Source organism: Nerophis ophidion, linkage group LG10, assembly GCF_033978795.1.
Source record: "Nerophis ophidion isolate RoL-2023_Sa linkage group LG10, RoL_Noph_v1.0, whole genome shotgun sequence".
Classification (NCBI taxonomy): domain Eukaryota; kingdom Metazoa; phylum Chordata; class Actinopteri; order Syngnathiformes; family Syngnathidae; genus Nerophis; species Nerophis ophidion.
Genome location: NC_084620.1, coordinates 13,195,033 through 13,215,028, shown reverse-complemented (window position 1 = coordinate 13,215,028; position 19,996 = coordinate 13,195,033). Strand labels below are relative to the sequence as shown.

Sequence of the window (19,996 nt, the reverse complement as noted above, 5' to 3'; positions counted from 1 at the left end):
AATTTTATCCTAAATCCTTGTTATCTATAACATAACAGTGAACAAATAAATAATAAACAAATAACATACCATAGAAACGGCGTGGCGCAGTAGTAGAGTGGCCTTGCGCAACCCGAGGGTCCCTGGTTCAATCCCCACCTAGTACCAACCTCATCACGTCTGTTGTGTCCTGAGCAAGACACTTCACCCTTGCTCCTGATGGGTGCTGGTTAGCGCCTTGCATGGCAGCTCCCGCCATCAGTGTGTGAATGTGTGTGAATGGGTAAATGTGGAAGTAGTGTCAAAGCGCTTTGAGTACCTTGAAGGTAGAAAAGCGCTATACAACTACAACCCATTTATCATTTATTCAATTGAATATGGGTTGAAAAGGATTTGCAAATCATTGTATTCCGTTTATATTTACATCTAACACAATTTTCCAACTCATATGGAAACAAGGTTTGTAAAATACTAGAATAAACCGTTAGCGTGCACGCTATTATTAGAAGAGTTTTCACACTTCCAAGATGGCACCCTGTAATCAAATTCATGAGCTGAACCGATTGGTGTTAGAACTCATTGAATCGGTCAAGAAATGTGGGAATTGTAGAACTTTGAAAAATATCCCATTCATTTTGATGGCAATTTCCTGGTAAATTGAGAATTTCTGGAATTTTGAAAAATTACTGTCCTGAATGAGCTGAATTGGTTGGCGTTGCAATCGTTTGAATCGTTTGAGAAATGTGGGAATTGTGGAGCTTTGAAATTTGGTAATTTCAGTAAAAATACATAATCTGTCTCAATGAAAAAAATAGGGTTCAAGATGTTCATCAAAATTCTTGTTCTGTGTACTTTGTGAACACTAGTAGTTTGAACAGTCTCTTAAACTGAATCATATTGGCACATTGTTTGATTTCTTTGGTTCAGCCATTCCATATTTGAATTCCACATAAAGGTTTTAAGCGTTGTATGAGCATACAAATGTTTTAAATTATTTTCCTCTAAGGTTATATTTCTCCTCTTTTGTTGAGAAAAACTGTTGCACATTCTTGGGTACCAGGTTATTTGCTTTGTACATCATTTTAGCTGTTTGCAAATACACCAAATCGTTGAATTTGTGAGTCAATAAATAAAGGGTCTGTATGTTCTCTATATCCAACATGATGTATTATTCTAACTGATCTTTTTTGTAACACCTCCTGAATGACCACCCAGAATATTTTTTACATTTTTGTCCAGACAAGAACCAGACTAAAAGTGTCAACACCCTAACATTTAATAAATAAACACCATTAATAATACACAAAACTGTGGGCACTTGCAGTGAGGTAATAGTTGGTGTACTAACCAGAATAGTCACCTTCCTCGTCCTCAGTTTTTTCTATGGTTTCCTGGCTTTGCGACTCCATCTTTCAGCATTTACGTTTATCCAGGGTTTTCAATTCGAAAACAAAAACAGCAACATGTCTGAGTTGAGTAGTGAATTCAGAGTTTTAAAAAGGCGCTTCAAACTCTCATATAAGCGGGAGCTAAACGGTTTTGTTTTTTTAGCGCCGTGTGGATAAAGTACCCGTCACCAAGGCGACCATTCTAAACACGGCGAGACATGAACACCGGTCCGACACTATTAATGAAATGGCGTTTGATCATTTGTGGCGTAGAAAAACAAATTACGCCTTTACATTTGGTAAAAACACTTGGCTTTCTACACACATTTAGAGAAACTTTTAAATATTCACCACCTTCCACTCCAAAATATACTAGCAACAAACAGTCGAAACTGGAAAATGGACACTTTCTACTAATTAACTGTAGTTTGTGGGTTTACGTGAACACCTCACTTATGACAACAGGGACGTCATAACGTGACGTCACCGGATTGAGTGAGTGAAACATTTATTAGTATATTGCACAGTACAGTACATATTCCGTACAATTGACTACTAAATGGTAACACCCGAATACGTTTTTCAACTTGTTTAAGTTGGGATCCACGTTAATCAATTCATGGTAATGGATGAGGTCAAAACAAAAAATATATGTATATTCACTAAACTTTAAGATTCTGAAATGACATTACTTTTCTTTATAATAAAATACTTTTACAACCTTTACTCATATGTCTAGATTTTTTCTTTTTAACAAAAAATATTTTTGCTTTATTGTGTTTTTGGAATGTGCCACGAGCACAATTTTGGACACCCATGGTATACTGTAATGCAAGTTTACAATCTAAAAATAACAGACAGATTATCTAAAAAAAAATTGAAAGTGGCACTTTTAAACTGAGAATTTTAAACAACCCAACAGCATGAGAGAAGTACGATAATACAAAGTGTATTTCAAAGCAGTGACTATTGTACACAAAGACTTAATATAAAACGACAAACAAAATAATTTGACTAGCTAAACTATATATAAATTTACAAATAAAAAAAAAAGCAACATTGCGCAGAAGTGATATAACTTTATTAATGGATGTGTCAACTGCAAAACAATTAGAATACAAACATTAAAAACCTTCCCTAGCAGCTAAATGATGCAACAAATCACTGTACCACCTTCACAGTGCAGACTTACTTTTTTCCTTTGTTTTTGAGTTTTGTTGTCATAGAAGATGAGATAATTACAGGTTTCCAGTGCTGTCCAACCTGAGGCTGCATCTGTGTGGTCGTATGTTCCATAATGCAAAGACTTAGCAACTGACACTGGCATTGCACACGCAACACAGGCACTGAAAACATGAATAGTCCTACCAGAATTTCACTCCATTTTAAATGCATATTACAGTACAAAGAAAAATCCCCTCAATATATATGCTGTAAAAGGACACTTCCGTCCCTTTCAACAAGTTAAATAGTGTTCGGCACAAAATTTCAGGAAGGCTGTAAATCTCCACATCATGAAGACATTTGCTCATCGTCGGCTCTGAGATGAGGTGATCATGTTTTTTGTTTGGCGGCCTTAATTGTTTTGTTTTGAACAGCTTAAAAGTTCATCTCCAGGATTCAAACTATGACATTCAACAACCTAGGCTGAGCAGGCACATGAATACACAGAAGAAACTCGTGACCACTTCAAATGTACGACCGTGTGTCACGGCCACGAGGATCATGATGTGCAGCTTTGAGAACCAGGTATGAAAGAAATAGACTTAATTGGAAAAAAGCTTTTAGAAACCCAGCGGGTGAGGTGCCACCGTTCCACCGTTCTCCACCACAGCCGTGGAAATGGCCTGCAAGTTCTTGAAGAGATGCCTGGACTGGTTGGAGCGCAGCGCCTTGATGTTCCGCATGAGCCTATCATGGCTCTGAAAGAAAAAAAAAAGAGACAAATGTTATGAAGATTTCTAATTAGCATGCAGGCAATGAAGGAAATAATTAGTTTTGATCATTTTACATCAAATCTTCCAACATACAAGCTTATCTTGAGGACATTTGTTGTGTGTTAAAAGGCCTATTGAAACCCACAACTACCGACCACGCAGTCTGATAGTTTATATATCAATAATGAAATATTCAAATTAGATACATGCCAATACGGCCGGTTAGGTTTACTAAATTACAATTTTAAATTTCCCGCGGAGTTTCTTGTTGAAAACGTCGCGGAATGATGACGCGTATGATTACACGGGCGCGTGACGTCTAGAGTTGGAGGGGACATATTCGCGCAGCACCACTAGCGGCTAAAAGTAGTCTCTTCTCATCGCTTAATTACACAGTATTCTCGACATCTGTGTTGCTGAATCTTTTGCAATTTGTTCAATTAATAATGGAGAAGTCAAAGTAGAAAGATGGAGGTGGGAAGCTTTAGCCTTTAGCCACACAAACACACGGTGTTTCCTTGTTTAAAATTCCCGGAGGTGAAGCTTTACTATGGATCAGAGCGGTCAAGCGAACATGGATCCCGACCACTTGTCAACCGGCAGGTTTCGGTGAGAAAATTGTGGTAAAAAGTAGCCTCTTACCGGAGATCAGCGGAACTTCTGTTGTGCTGCTGCTGCCGTGACTAATTCCCTCAGAGACTGGCGTCAAGACACCCGTGGACACACCCCTCCGACTATCAGGTACTATTTAATCTCACTAAAACACTAGCAACATAATAGAAAGATAAGGGATTTCCCAGAATTCTCCTAGTAAATGTGTCTAAAAACATCTGGATCGCTCACAATGCAATTGCCTTTTTTTTTTTTTTTGCCTAGTCCTTCGCTATCAATATCCTCAGCTAAAACTCTTTCATCCGCGCTCAAATTAATGGGGAAATTGTCGTTTTCTCTGTCCGAATAGCTCTATTTGTTGGAGGCTCCCATTATAAACAATGTGAGGATGTTAGGAGCCCTCACACGGGTGACGTCATCGTCTGCGACTTCCGGTAAAGGCAAGGCTTTTTTATTAGCGACCAAAAGTTGTGACCTTTATCGTCGATGTTCTCTACTAAATCCTTTCAGCAAAAATATGGCAATATTGCGAAATGATCAAGTATGACACATAGAATGGATGCGCTATCCCCGTTTAAATAAGAAAATCTCATTTCAGTAGGCCTTTAGGTTAGTGTGCATTTTGGAGCACATCTCACCTCTACACACCAGGTCTCGCACAAAACCTTCTCATGTTGGGCTGAAGGCAGGCCCTGACTAAGTGAACGTGAAGCCCTGTGGAGGACAACAATCACACCAGGCTTTGCAGATATACAGTATGTGGACACACATGGACAAGAAGAATGTTTCTCTACCTCGCGAGGACAACAACCATGGTGTAAATGTCAATTGCGCAGTCGGCAACTCTCTGCAATACAAACTGCTCATCTGCAACAGGAACATACTGTTTATTCTCCCCATTTTCACAAATCTGCTGAGCAATGTGTGGGATATGTTCTTTCACACACTCACCAATAATCTTCTTGCCATGTTTGATAAGAAGCTCCTCGATGGCAATGCCAAATTGTTCAACAGCTTTTACGGCCTGTGTGAAAGAGGCAAACAAAAATAAAAAGTTAATGAAATCACTTTTTGTGGCAGAAGTAATTAAGACTGATTAACACACCAGTTCACCACTATGAGCCAGCTCCGGATGGACGGTCCCTTGAAGTGTCAAGCCTGTACTTAAGCCTGCTTTCCTAAAAAAGCAAGAGGTGTATCAGTTTTATTCTGGTCGCGAATCACAACAGAGCACTGAAAGGTTACCTTTTAGCTCTCTTGGTGAGCTCTTCTGCCAGGAGCCCAGCATTACTGAGTGGGTTCTTCATTGCTTTTTGCAAGCTCTTCAACTGGTTGCCAGCATTCTGAGGAGCAGAAAAAATATGTGTCAAAGGTGAGTCATGCAGTCTCTCCAAAAAAAAAATACTCTATTATCCATAATATCCACCTGGAAGCCATTGAGGGCCACAAAAAGTCTGAGGATGTCATTGGTACCCTCGAAGATGCGGAAAATTCTCAGATCTCTCATCACTCGCTCTATTCCAGAGTCCTGTGGAAGACCATGTGTACTAGTTCACTTGGAGAACGATAGTCATGTGCAGCATTAACGTGTACAGGTTAGCATATATGTGCCCTTTAAATGCTTGCAGAAAAAAAAAAAAAACTCTTGATGGCCCAAACATATTTTCTGACTGTGAATGTTTTCCATTGTATGTAGAGCCTGGAAATGATAAGACGGGTGCAGTGTGGTTTATTTTTAGAAACATTATTTAAAAGCTTATCTCGACACCTGAGTGGGGCCAACATAGACAGTTGTTCAGAGATAAAATAACCATTGCTTGCACATTTACTTGTGACTTTGGTCAGAGACAGGAGGCCAATAAGAGATTATTCAACCTCAGGCAGATTTTTAACATTGTTTTCTTCCATTTGTGCATATTTTTATTTTGATCTTGTGCTTTTAAAATATTGTAACGACGGTAGTATTGTATAGTTCTGAGCTGTGATTGAGTGATTGTCTACAGGGGCATTTCCTGCAATGTAGTTATACCCGGCGCAAGAGATAGGGTAAGTTGCTCAGCCGCGTAAACTGCAATGACGTGTGGAGTGCTTCTTGCTGTAAAGGTAGACAGTGTTTTTTTGTAGACGGCAATAAAAGCCTCATTAGTGCATGGTCGTCCTGCCTCAACAACATTCCACAAACGTTGCAATATATTGACTGTTTAACAGAGCTGCAATGGTGATCACAGCAATTATTCTCAAATAGTGGGTCAGGACATCCCGGAGGATCACAAGCAATAGGGGAGATTACCGCAGTACAAGCGGTAGAAATGTATGAAAAGATGTGTCGACACTGTCATATTCATGTTAAAACATAATGCAAACATGGAGCTAGGTGGCGGCAGTGCTTAATCTAATCAGTCTACCCAAAGGAAATAATCACTGGACTACAGAGCCAATAAGGCTTTTGTAAATGATCAAATCTTCATTCCCAGGTCAAACTATTTTTTTTAAGAAAATAAAAATGGGTGGAGAATCATTGCCAATACTGCTGTTCTTTTATTTCAAAGCTTATTTTGCAATTGACAAGCAGCCTCTGTGATCACACTTTAAAAAGATAAAGTTAAAGTGCCAATGATTGTCTCACACACACGCACGCACGCGTGCAATTATTCTCTGCATTTGACCCATCACCCTTGATCACCTCCTAGGAGGTGAGGGAAGCAGTGGATAGCAATTCCAACCCTTGATTCTGAGTGCCAAGCAGGGAGGTAATGGGTCCCATTTTTGTCTTTGGTATGACTTGGCCGGGGTTTGAACTCACAACCTACCGATCTCAGGGCGGACACTCTAACCATTAGGCCACTGACTAGTATTGCTGTGTCGTTAGACAGAATTTATGTTGAAGCTTAGCAATAATGATGATGATAAAGTTGACCATACTACAACTGAAATTATCTCTTACCTTCATGTAGCCCATGCCACCCATGACCTGAATGCACTCGTCAGTCACAGTCCAAGCGGCTTCCTGTTAACAATAAGATGCGAATGAGCACCTGCCATACAAACCTATTACCCCGGATTTACACTGAATGCGAAATTGCCACGGACTGGCACACACGAAATTGGCACGAACCGGCACACGCACGGCACCATACTCTTTCCGTTTTTATTCAAGTCAACATGTCAGTTTCCACCACTTCGTGTCGGTGATGAAAGCGGGCGGTGGGGAGACTGTTGATTAGATTGAGCTGGTATTCCGTTGAAGTTCCGCATATCAGCGCTAGATATACGCAGAGCTATTTTTGCAACAAACCCGTTCTATTTAGCTAAAATCTGCAAGTGTTGGACAGGAAGTTAGGCACAAAAATAAAATAAATTATCCGGTTTACTTTCAAAATGATATACTCAGTCTTCAAGGCGGATTGTATTTTACACTTTGAAAGGTCCTAATGAAATTAACTTGTCAAAGATGTTACTGTTGTATTGTTGCTTGCTGCAAAAAAAAAAGCGGTTTATCAAATCAGGACCAAAAGTACTTGCTTCTGCTCCTCTGGAAGGACACAAACTTTGTGGTTCACTTCATTACAACTTTCCTTAACACGAGAGTATGTGTGGATTCACAAAACCTCGTAAAAGGCAGCGTTATTTTGCTGCACGAAAGAGCCGCAACAGAACGGCGGTGAGGACAACCGGACGTCAGAAAACAGCGCGCTCCCGTGGTCAAGTCGTCCTGCGGCCATTAAGCATTCAGTGGAAATCCAGGGTTATGACATGTTCATGGAAAGCTTCTCACAGAGGCAAATATCTTGCTGATAGCAGCTTCAATCTGGAATTCAGTTGCTCCGCTGTCCATGTTTCCACTGATCATGTAGGCCAGAGACTGCAGAAACCACATGACAGCATGTCAGCGATTTAGCCGATTTAAAGCAATGATGCTAAACGTCTACCAACCTCTGTGACGTAGTGCAGCATGGTCATACGAGCAAGCTTTTCTTGTATGGTCCCATAAGTGTGGATCTTGTTGCCAAACTGGGTCCTGTTCGTTGCATGGTCCACCTGATGAAAAGGAAAAAAAAGAAACCCTCAACCATTAAATACATTCATATGATGTAGGGGTGTCCAAAGTCTGGCCAGGGAACCATATACGAGCTACAGCTTAGTTTTATTAGAGGCACATTGGATAAATAAAACAGCAAAAATGGGGAAAAAGAGCAATAAGGCACAATAAAAGGACAACAATCTGAAATGTTGACTCTAATATCTAAAACAAAACCTATCCATCCATCGATCCATCTATTTTCTATATCCCTTGCAGAGCAGCCAACATTTGATGTTTGCAATCTGGAAGATTCCTCCAGCCCCTAGAGCAGTGGTTCTTAACCTTGTTGGAGATACCGAACCCCACCAGTTTCATATGCGCATTCGCCGAAACCTTCATTAGTAAAAAATAAAATGTTTTTTGTTTCAAATTCAAGACAGTTATGTTTTTTTTTTACTGGTGCACAAAATGAACCGTGCATCAACATCACCTTGTTCAAAGAACAAAATCAACACATTGCATGAACTCACAACAACTTACACACATGCAAATCAGTCTGACTTCTACTGTTGCCATATACATTAAGCCGATAGGGAGAAGTTTTTATTTACACGATTAGTCGGGTGTGTCTTGACCTACGCGGCGGAGGCTCCGTCGAACCCCTGAGGACAACTCATCGAACCCCTAGGGTTCGATCAAACCCCTAGGGTTCGATCAAACCCCTAGGGTTCGATCAAACCCAGGTTAAGAACCACAGTCCTAGAGTTTTATCATTTTCAACTGTCTATGAGACCGTGAATAAGTACAGGCTGAGTCCTTACAGGGGATTTGATGAGCAAGCAAGGAAAGGGTATGTGGAGAAGGTTGAGAAGATGGCTTCATGCTAAGAAGAAGTTTGTTGCCGTTATTTTGGTTCTTTGAAACAATATCTTACATCAACACGAAAACATCACAATTCTGGAGATTTTTTTTAACGTCAATTGGGACGTTTCAGACAAAGACAATATCCAGGAGTCTCCCACAGAATGCAGATGAGTTTGCAGGTCTGCCAGAGGTTATCCCAGCTGGCTTTAGTCGATAAGTGATGTACAAACTGGACCACCAGTCAATCACAGACCACATATGCAGTGTTTCCAATGTATGCATTTAAGTTTAAGGCAACCAGGAGTAAAAATTGAAAATATATATATTTTTCTCTCTGAAAATTTTGCGATACAGTAACACTTCACCTTCCAGGTGATATATGTGCTCCCATCTCCTGCAATCATGTTCCACAAAACATATTGACTATGTTATTTGTTTTTAAATTAAGAGTTTGAGGTTTGAACAACAGGCTTCACGCAAACACAGCTAGCGTGTGTTGCTGCAGAAGAAGGAGACGTACTGAGGAGTACAAAGTTAGCGGTCAGTATTTTTTTCTGTAAAGTTTGGTGAATATATGCCTGTAAATAGAAATTCAAATGCTCTTAAATGTCAATTTTCTTGTGTTAAATCTAATTTGATAAATGTTTGGACAAGTTTGCTCTGCTAATTTTCATTAACCTGTCAAAGAGCTGGTCCATTGTTGCATTAGAGCAAACCTTCAACCTATATAAAATGTATTGCTTTTTTCAGTTGATAACAAACTGTATTGTTGATTTAATACGATTCCTGCAAGTATGTGCACATCATATGTATATTAATGTATTTTCCTTTGTGTGCTTAGTTTGGCTGTAAGTTCATTGTGAAGACTCAACACAAAAACTCAAATTGTGTTTAATCTCTAATTTTAAGGGGACCTGCACTTTTTGGGGGGAATTTTGCCTATTGTTCACAATCATGAGAGACAACAATACACATCTTTCTTTTAACAATTTTAAAGATAATTAAAACAAATGCTTGAAAGATTCGCCTTTTGCATTTCAAAGTATGGGAAATCTCCTGGGAAAATTGGTAAAAACATGGGATTTCTCTACATCACAATAACTCTGAAGTTACTCTACTTTGTACTTATTTATGGATTTTATACATTGCAAACTTTCCTTTTGAGGAACCCTGAAATATTTCAAACATTTAAATAAAATCAATTCTGCGTTCCTTCAGAAAGCTTATAGGCGACATGTTTCAAGCTGGCTGACAATTTCTTTCTGGATGTTAAAGAAAGTAGTAGAACGCTTCAGAGTCTCTGCAGGTTTCAACAAGTCAAATGTAGTACTTTAAAACCATAATGAATTTAACTTAAGACCAATTGATACCCATACGGACAAAAAAAATACCAAGACAAAGGAAAATCAGAGGGCCAGCCCAGAATTAATTTTATGTTTATGAATTAACTCACTGCTATTTCACATTAGAAAACACAATGGTTAAACCAAATACTATAGAAAATTCTCTATAGTAAACTAATTGTAAAACATTAGCAAACCTACCAGATTTGCCATTGAACTGTATTCTTGCAAAAGGTACAATGTGCTTCATATCAAGTGTTTTCAAGAAACAACAACGACAGCAATAGTAGAAGAAAACACAACATATTGTTTGTGAAAGGGACTAGTAGCATCTCTGATAAAGTTCAATTGTTAACTTTTGCAGTGTTTTAGCGACTGTCAGAATTGAGCAAACAGATAAAAACATCTACAGTACTACTACTGTATTTTCACAAAGTTGTGAAAAAACAGAGTGCAGACAGAGCGATTGTCTAAAAAGAAAAAGGGCAAATATGGCTTGCAAGCCTTAAACAGAATTTGGATGTGAATAATGTGGATAACATTCAAATTTGCTCAGCTCATTTTATATCTGGTATGTATGAATACATTTGCTAACCTGTTTATAATAGAGTGATTTCCAGTCTACTTACAGCTTGATTGATTGCTCCTTTCATGGTGCCAGAAAGAGCGGCCGCCATGCCAAATCTGCCATTGTTGAGGATGTTCATAGCAACCTTGAAACCACCACCAATCTCGCCCAGCACACAGTCTGCCGGTACGCGAACATTGTCGAAATAAACCTCGGCCGTGTTGGAGGCCTTGATGCCCATCTTCTTCTCTGGTGGCCCACTGAAAATTAGGAAGGAGGGGAAAAAAGCAAAAATCAACTCTCGTCACACAACTTTGGTGACCAACAGTCAGGGGAAAGTCTCACTGTGTCACACCACCGAAGCTCTTCTCCACAATTAAGGCTGTGATCTTGTCCTTCATCTGACCAGTCTTAGGATCCTTCATTGCCGTCTTGGCAAACACCGTGAAGATCTCAGCCAGACCTCCATTGCTGCCAAAGCAAAATGTCATAAAAGTGAGAATATATTTTTTAAAATTGTGAATATGCAATGTCAGACATGTGGTCTCACCTAATCCAGATCTTGCTGCCACTGAGAGTAAAATACTTTCCGCAGGGGGACTGAACAGCTGTGGTTTTGATGGAGGCAGCATCAGAGCCACTGGCTGGTTCCGTCAGGCAAAAGGCAGCAATGTGCTCACCTGCACATACACATCAAAAGTTACTAATGTCTTTCGTCTAAATTATGTTTCAAGTAAATATACAAAATTGCTGTTCGTACTGCGCAATTAAAAAGTCCCCCCAAAATTGTGAAGTAGATTTAGATTTAAACATGTTCTATTTTTAAATATGGACTATTTGAGCACCACCAAAACAACGCTGCCTTTTTACACAACAAACTTCCTTACATACCCTGGCCCTTAAGTGAGGCATAGTGGATATCATTAATCAGCCAAGGGAAGGAGCTATGGCGCCCACGCACATAGTAAAAATTCATCGGTACAAATCGATAACCAATTTTAACTTTACAATTACGAATACATTGTTTGGCCAGCCTCAGAAATGATCTATATGTAGTATAGAAAAGTCGATGTCCATCTGTCAAGTCATTATACGGTTGATTATAGATCTGATACAAAATATGGCCGCTTAAATCTTGCGAGACTTCTGAGTAGCATTCTCCTTTGCGACACACAGACAGAGCAACATAGCAGTCAGCCCTGCTGAACTGAAAGGGTTTTACAAACAATGCACCCCTGAATATTAAATCTAAAGTGTGGTAAACATTGGGATATAATTTTTTTTTTAATAGTCAGTTGGATAAATATACGGCCGTTTGTAAAGCAGCGATAAAGTCGCGGCAGCACGACTAAGCCGAGCAATCACCCGTTGTGCCGGCATCAAGACACTCAAGCCGGCAATGAGGGAGCTAAGGATACTAATGGTAGCAGACCTACCAATTGGCAAGACAAGAGGACACTGATTTGAAAGACTTCCAGCTCTATTTTCGCCACAACTCTGCAAGGTAATCACAGCATCTACTACTGTTCACTGTGCTTAAGACCGAGCTCAGAGCTACCAAGCCTGAGAGTCACGAAATGTAACCCTTTCTCACACCACATTTGACATTTCTCACACTTAAATTTTGCACCTTTACTTCTCTGTATTTATTTTTTCATAATATTATGAAATAAGAATAATATTAGGTTTCCTCGCAGCCTGCCGTGGTTTAAGTAATTCTGATACTTACGAAAAGAACCAATCAAAGACCAATCCATAAATCATTGTGCCTAACTCGAGCCAACCACGGAAGGCACTACGCAATGTAAACCATCCATCCATCCATTTTCTACTGCTTATTCCCTTTGGGGTCGCGGGGGGTGCTGGTGCCTATCTCAGCAACAATTCGGCGGAAGGCGGTGTACACCCTGGACAAGTCGCTATCTCATCGCAAGGCCAACACAGATAGACAGACAACATTCACACTCACACTCACACACTAGGGCCAATTTAGTGTTGCCAATCAACCTATCCCCACGTGCATGTCTTTGGAGGTGGGAGGAAGCCGGAGTACCCGGAGGGAACCCACGCATTCACGGGGAGGACATGCAAACTCCACACAGAAAGAATCCAAGCCCGGGATTGAACCCCAGACTACTCAGGACCTTCGTATTGTGAGGCAGACGCACTAACCCCTCTTCCACCGTGAAGCCCGCAATGTAAACCAATCAGAAGCAAAGTAAAGCGGGTTTTTGCATCTTAATTTATCAGACATACAGACAAATTTCAGTGCAGTGTCGTCAATTTAGCGACTTTCTCGCTAAATCTACAATCTGACTCCTTAGTCACTTTTTTTCTCAACAGTGACAAGCCACAAATCCAGCAATTTTTGGGATGTTAGGGGACATGAAAGCGCGTAAGACTCTAATGTCCTTAACGTACAAGCAGTGCTGCTGTGAGCCTCTCCTCACAGGCGGTCATTTGTCTACTGAATGTCTGCTCTTAGACAGTTTGTACTGAAAACACATTTTGTTGCACTTTGAGTGCCATAACAATGAAGCCTATTCCAATCTCGTCAGAGCAGAGTGAAGTGAAGTGAATTATATTTATATAGCGCTTTTCTCAAGTGACACAAAGCGCTTTACATAGTGACACCCAATATCTAAGTTACATTTAAACCAGTGTGGGTGGCACTGGGAGCAGGTGGGTTAAAGTGTCTTGCCCAAGGACACAACGGCAGTAACTAGGATGGCACAAGCGGGAATCGAACCTGCAACCCTCAAGTTGCTGGCACGGCCACTCTACCAACCGAGCTATGCCGCCCCCACAACCACACCTACTCTGTGCAAAGCTGCCGCTGTTTCTGGTTGAGATGTAAATGTTTCAATCAGTACATGTCCATGCACTAAGTTAGTCCGACTTGTCAAATAGTTTGGCTCTAAATAAGCGTCCTACAGCCCATGGAAACAACTTAATCCGATCTAGTTCGGTGTTTGAAAAGTCGGAATAACACACCTGGAATACGCTATTGGGAACCAGATCTCTCGAGGGGGTGGGGGGGTGCACACAACTGGCAAGATAGTCCAATAGCAACCCTTCCTCTGGATATCAGTCGGGGCACGGAAGTTTTTTCCTTTGGATTTAAAACTTCTGCCATCAATCTACAAAGCCTTTTGGATTCATTTTAAGACGTTCAAAAGTTTTGTTTTCATAATTTTCGTCTGAAAACTCTTTCACCGGTTTTTCATTACGTCCGACCTGCATCGTCTCAGATACCTTTTTGGTAATAGCGTCAAGTTTGTAGTGCAATCCAAGATCATTTATTGGTGATGTCTGCTTTTTAACATCAGCATAGGCATTAGAGACGTAATATTTGTAATATATGCCAATTTTACAGCGGACATCAGTTCATACAAGTTGTAAGGATCCGCAAATGGCTAGGGTGACGCCATAGGTCAACCACATACTCTTCACAGTCAGGAAGGGAGACTATTCATCTCAATAATAATAATAATAATAATAATAGATTACATTAATATGGCACTTTTCTAAACACTCGAAACGCTTTACAGAGAAGTGAGAACCCATCATTCATTCACACCTGGTAGTGGTAAACTACTTTAATAGCCACAGCTGCCCTGGGGTAGACTGACTGAAGCGTGGCTGCCAGTTTGCGGCTATGGCCCCTTCGACCACCACCTATGATTCATACACCTTTTTGAGCGGCACTGGGGGCAAGGGTGAAGTGTCCTGCACAAGGACACAACGGCAGCGATTTGAATGTCAAGAAGCGAGGAGCAAACCTGCAACCCTCAGGTTTCTGGCATGGCCGCTATACAGACTATGCCATGCCACCCCGTTTTACTACATTTGTCTGCAGTTTATCCAGTTATCCGGGAAAATAATGTCAGACATATATTGTTTAAAAAACACAAAGAAAGGTTGCTACTGTGATAAGCCTCTTGCTCTCATCGAGTGGAGCCGTGTCAATAACACGATCGAGTTTGCAGTAACCACTTTATCAACATCTGTATGAACTTAAAACTGTGAAAGCATATTTGGGGCCCGAGCAGCAAAAAGCTGCGATGGCCCCATTGAAATGACTTTGTTTATTATTATTATTATTTTCCCACTTTGTTCACATGAAAACTTATCAATTTTTACAAGCACGTCCTGTCCAGCGAAAAATCCAATATTTTAGCTGTCATGACCACAAACTAAACTTTAGCTCTCTAGTGCCACATTTAAAATGGTTTTAATTGTGGCCTTTGTCCCAGATTCACCTAACGTCACAAATTACCAGTGGCAACCATGACAAGACACATAAAAATATTTGATGTAAGGGGGTGACCGCTAATGCGGTCCGTTGCGGTGCATGCGCGTCGTGGTTTTCGGGGCTGGCGGACTTGCCGGCTTTGTTTTCGTTCATCGTCATGTTGGCTAGGTTGTCAGATGACAGCCCAGGCCTACCCTCGCACTGTGCCACGCCCAATGTCGTCTGGGTGCAGGCTCGTTGGGGGTTGAGGTGGGGGCGGGGGCTCCCGATACATATTTTTTGCTTTTATTGTTGTCTCGGTCTTATCCCCTATTGCCTCTGCAATTGAAGTGTGAAGTGAATTATATTTATATAGTGCTGTTTCTCTAGTGACTCAAAGCACTTTACAAAGTGAAACCCAATATCTAAGTGCGATTTAAACCAGTGTGGGTGGCACTGGGAGCAGTTGAGTAAAGTTTCTTGCCCAAGGACACAACGGCAGTGACTAGGATGGCGGAAGCGGGGATCGAACCTGGAACCCTCAAGTTGCTGGCACGGCCACTCTACCAACCGAGCTATACAGCCCCCTCTCTTTTTTTTCTTCTTTCTATCCGAGAGGGACAAGCAGTAGAAGATAGATGGATAGATTCCTCTTGCTACAGTCCGGCTGCTCCAATCATTAAATATATCCATTTAATAAAGTGAAATACAAATATGGCAACAAGAGAAGTATCCCACACATCTATTTTTGTAAAGCAATTCTGTACAGCAGATCCGGGCATCTACATTAACAATACGACATGTTGAAAAAACAACAACAAAAAAAAAAAATACACTGCAGGAGAATACAATAGCTAACCGCTAACAGCAAGCTAGCGCTAATGAATGTAAAATAATGGGTGGATATATACAAATATCAATCGACACAAAGTAAAAGAGCTGTATATAGTCGGTACTAAAAGTACAAGATTACCTGATGCAAGTTTTGGCAGGTATTTCTCCTTCTGTGCTGCATTCCCAAAAAGCAGAATGCCCTTGAAGCCGATAGACTGGTGGGCACCAAGCGTAATGCCAACACCAAGATCGTGAGTGCCGACAATCTCCACAAGACGGGCATACTGAGGAAAATGGGCCAGGTTCTCAGTAACTGTGTAGATGTTATCCACATAGGGTCATTACCAAGTAGACACACCTGAGTGTTGGTGAGACCAAGGCCACCCAGGTCAGCAGGCACCTGAAGGCCAAAAGCGCCCATCTCTTTCAGGCCCGTCATGGTGTGGTCCTCCACTTTCTCCAACATGTCATTCTTGGCAGGATCATTCACCTCCTGTAGAGGAAGAAAAAGAAACAGCTGACAATTAAAGCCCAATAAAAATCAGAAAACGGACGACAAAAAAGCTCAAATTGTTTTGCTTCCACCTCAAAAAATTTGCAGACGGGTCCCACAAGCTCCCGAAGAAACTGCTCCTGTTCTTCATTCAGGACTAATAAAAACAAAAGATAATTGATTAATTAAAGTAGTCTCCACTTAAATAGCTTCTCAATTAAATATGTACACTACCTGAGGGAAAAGGAAACACTTGAGATGTGACAATCTGACCTTTGAAAATATTGACGGCAAAAGATTTGGACTCCTGCGAAACATTAAGTGGAAGAACCTTAACAACCTGACTTCACTCAACAAAGTGACAATTTGGACAGCAACATACAGTTGCAGCCTTTGTCTTGTCCACCACACTGGCAGCATCAGTGCCGACTGCCGCCGGCTTCTCTAACACCGCCTGCGGTAGAACAAGAGATTTGCTCACTTCAGCAGGAGAATAACAAAGTACACGGGTTATACTTGTATAATGCTGTTGTACATTCTGAATTCTCTTGTCCTTCATTAAGCGGCTTCGACTCTTGGTGCAGCGAGCCCGGGCCGGTCACCAACAAATGTACTAGCGAACATGGGCAAAATGACCACAAAACCAAAGGCCACTCCGCCAGTGTGGTAATATTTCAGTTTGAAACTTTGGAACAATATGAGCCTATTAACACAAATGAGCCAGTTTGGCCAAAACAACAAACCTGCACGGCCAATTAAAACAACCACCAGACAGTCCACACTGAGTTCGCGTTTGGTGTACAAGGTGAGTGCAAACCAAACACTGCAAAATAGTGTGCGCTCAGCCAGCGTGGCTTAATTAATCACCAAAGACAAGCTGCCATTAAACACTGTTGAAAAACTAGCATTTCCAAAAGCGCTGCAAACATTCAAAATATATTTGTCATGTTGGCGTTCCTCACTAGGAGTCTGCCAGACTTGTCTTTTTTTTTTTCATATAACCTGTTAATACATCTGCTAATACTGTGTTTACATTTCTTACTCTGTGCGTTTGTTTAAAAAGGTCCTACCTTTAATTGTCTTTAAAGTAATGTACAATTACACCTCGGCCTACATGTTCAAAATTTAAGTGTAAATTTGTCAATACTTTATTTAGCCATTTTATTTATTGTTTCTGTTGTGCATATTTGAGGGCCCCCAAACCATTCCTTAACATGTTATTACTTATAGTTGTGATTTTTATTTTATAGCAAAATGTTGCTAACAAAGTATATTTTATTGTTAGTCGGTATAAATTATCTTGGCACCCACTCTGTTCATAACTTTTATGGACAGAATTTCTAGGCGCAGTCAACGGGTTGAGGGGTTCCGGTTTGGTGGCTGCAGGATTAGGTCTCTGCTTTTTGCAGATGATGTGGTCCTGATGGCTTCATATGGCCGGGATCTTCAGCTCTAACTGGATCGGTTCGCAGCCGAGTGTGAAGCGACCGGAATGAGAATCAGCACTTCCAAGTCCGACTCCATGGTTCTCGCCCGGAAAAGGGTGGAGTGCCATCTCCGGGTTGGGGAGGAGATCCTGCCTCAAGTGAAGGAGTTCAAGTACCTAGGACTCTTTTTCATGAGTGGGGGAAGAGTGGATCGTGAGATCGACAGGCAAATCGGTGCGGCTTCTTCAGTAATGCGGACGTATCGATCCGTTGTGGTGAAGAAGGAGCTGAGCCGGAAGGCAAAGCTCTCAATTTACCGGTCAATCTACGTTGCCATCCTCACCTATAGTCATGAGCTTTGGGTCATGACCGGAAAAACAAGATCACGGGTACAAGCGGCCGAAATGAGTTTTCTACGTTGGGTGGTGGGGTTCTCTTCTAGAGATAGGGTGAGAAGCTCTGTCATCCGGGAGGAGCTCAAAGCAAAGCTGCTGCTGCTCCTCCACATCGAGAAGAGCCAGATGAGGTGATTCGGGCATCTGGTCAGGATGCCACCCAAACGCCTCCCTAGGGAGGTGTTTAGGGCACGTCCAACCAGTAAGAGGCCACGGAGAAGACCCAGGACACGTTGGGAAGACTATGTCTCCCAGCTGGCCTGGGAACGCCTTGGGATCCCCCGGGAAGAGCTGGACGAAGTGGCTGGGGAGAAGGAAGTCTGGGCTTCCCTGCTTAGGCTGCTGCCCCCGCGACCAGACCTCGGATAAGCGGAAGAAGATGGATGGATGGAGCTATCTTGGCGATTTAAACGTTTACATTTCAATTACAATCTTAAAATGTACTAAACATTTAAGTTTATTATGTATTATTACATTAGTGGTTAATTTGGTCTCCAAAAAATGTATGGCAATAATATGGAGTATCTGCAATAATTTGTAGGTCAATATATCATCGAGCAAAATGTGTTGTCAGCCCAGGTTTAGCCAACAGGGGCAGAAATGCAGCAAAATCCTATCACAAAAATGATACAGAACACCCAAAAGGGCAACGGGAAAATGCTGCGCATCACAACGTCTGTTATTACTTACATACTGTAAGATGAAAAGAAGAACAAAAATGTTGCAACTGCCAAAAACACACATAAACCCCCAAAATAGCATGAGAGAAATACTCACGGAACACAGAAGTTTGCTCGGTTAACTGGTTAAGGCAGTTTGTTTTTAAATATATAAGCAGATTACTCCAAAGAAAATTGCCTGTTTTTTTGGTCAACTTTTTTTTATAGTATGATGCCCCTAGGTATTTTGGCAAACCCTTATGGTTCCTTCAACCTGCAGTATTTCTCTCTATCGTTCTTGGGAGTTTTGCACGTTTTTGCCATTTGCAGCAGTTTTAGTTATATACTTTTTTTCTAGATACAACAGGGTTTGTGACAGCAGAATTTTACAGCTGCATTTGTTTGGTGTTTCTACCGTTAACTTCCTGTATGAGTTGTATCAAGACAGCTGCAGTGTCACCTTTAGAAGTGGGTCACGTGACTAATGAACTTTCCTCTACTTATCCCAGAATGGGGGGGCATGTTGTATCACCACTAACACCAAATCACTGACATTGCCAGAAATGTTTCAACTAGAAAGTCACTCAAATAAATGCCCACCTGACAGTATATGCAGTGTTACCTCGACGTACCTGTGCTGCTTGACTTGCATAAAGACGTGTATTTTTCACAGCGACGACTGCCTGACGCTGTGCCCTAAAGACAAGTTCGTGATATGAAAATGTTAAAGTAATAATTGATAAAGACAATGCAATAAAGTGTTACAAACCCATTCAGCCCGTGTGTGACCCTAAGAACGGCACCACAAAATGCAGCTGACTGTCCGACTTTCAGAAGCAGCATGATTTAACGGTGGGCTAAAGAGAGACAACATATAACAAATTAAGCTGTATGAAAAAGTAATTTGGATAAGACTAAAACAATTAAGCCGGAGTAAACTGGCTTCGCTAAGTTAGCTTAGTGTTGACACAGGCTAACGTTACGTGACGACTGTTTCTTGTACTTTACAAAAAGGTTCAGTAAATTTCTTTATGCTTAATCTCATTCGATAATATCATAGTTATATCACTTACCTATGTGTAGGGTGTGTTATATGTCGTTAAGTCGGATCAGAAGCAGACCTTGCATAAAATGTCAGTTTTTCCGTCCTTCCCACAACTAGGTTACCCGGATGATTGATCGCAGTGGAGCTTGGGATATGTAGTGTCTAGTGTGACGCTGCAACTACAAAAATGCTTCCAA

At 41.1% G+C, this 19,996-nt stretch overlaps 2 protein-coding genes across 2 annotated transcripts in view; both read right to left on the bottom strand.

The window, feature by feature from the left end:
* The window catches only part of dnah2 (dynein, axonemal, heavy chain 2), a 50,410-nt gene extending 49,022 nt beyond the window's left edge, over positions 1-1,388 (bottom strand). Inside the window, exon 1 of the mRNA XM_061913521.1 lies at positions 1,340-1,388. Within this exon, the coding sequence (XP_061769505.1) occupies positions 1,340-1,388 (49 nt within the window). The remainder of the gene's footprint in view (positions 1-1,339) is intronic.
* A 1,043-nt stretch (positions 1,389-2,431) lies between these two features.
* Positions 2,432-19,987, bottom strand: acadvl (acyl-CoA dehydrogenase very long chain). The gene is made up of 21 exons (XM_061912470.1): positions 19,828-19,987; positions 19,524-19,611; positions 19,387-19,450; positions 16,656-16,727; positions 16,508-16,580; positions 16,366-16,430; positions 16,139-16,273; positions 15,920-16,064; positions 11,263-11,392; positions 11,058-11,183; positions 10,774-10,972; positions 7,850-7,954; positions 7,692-7,778; positions 6,861-6,923; positions 5,343-5,444; positions 5,162-5,259; positions 5,022-5,094; positions 4,868-4,940; positions 4,711-4,783; positions 4,555-4,630; positions 2,432-3,289 (listed from the first exon to the last, which is right to left on the bottom strand). Exons 2-21 carry the CDS (start codon positions 19,595-19,597, stop codon positions 3,152-3,154), a joined length of 1,971 nt encoding a protein of 656 aa, XP_061768454.1. The 5' UTR covers positions 19,598-19,611; positions 19,828-19,987; the 3' UTR covers positions 2,432-3,151.
* Between the last annotated feature and the right edge of the window lie 9 nt (positions 19,988-19,996).

Coding starts and splice junctions, on each gene's coding strand:
- acadvl (XM_061912470.1), bottom strand. CDS start 19,597: ATGCTGCTTCTGAAAGTCGGACAGTCAGCTGCATTTTGTGGTGCCGTT. Junction 7,779..7,849: donor TGCTGCACTACGTCACAGAG/GTTGGTAGACGT, acceptor TGGTTTCTGCAG/TCTCTGGCCTACATGATCAG. Junction 6,924..7,691: donor TCAGCAAGATATTTGCCTCT/GTGAGAAGCTTT, acceptor TATTGTTAACAG/GAAGCCGCTTGGACTGTGAC.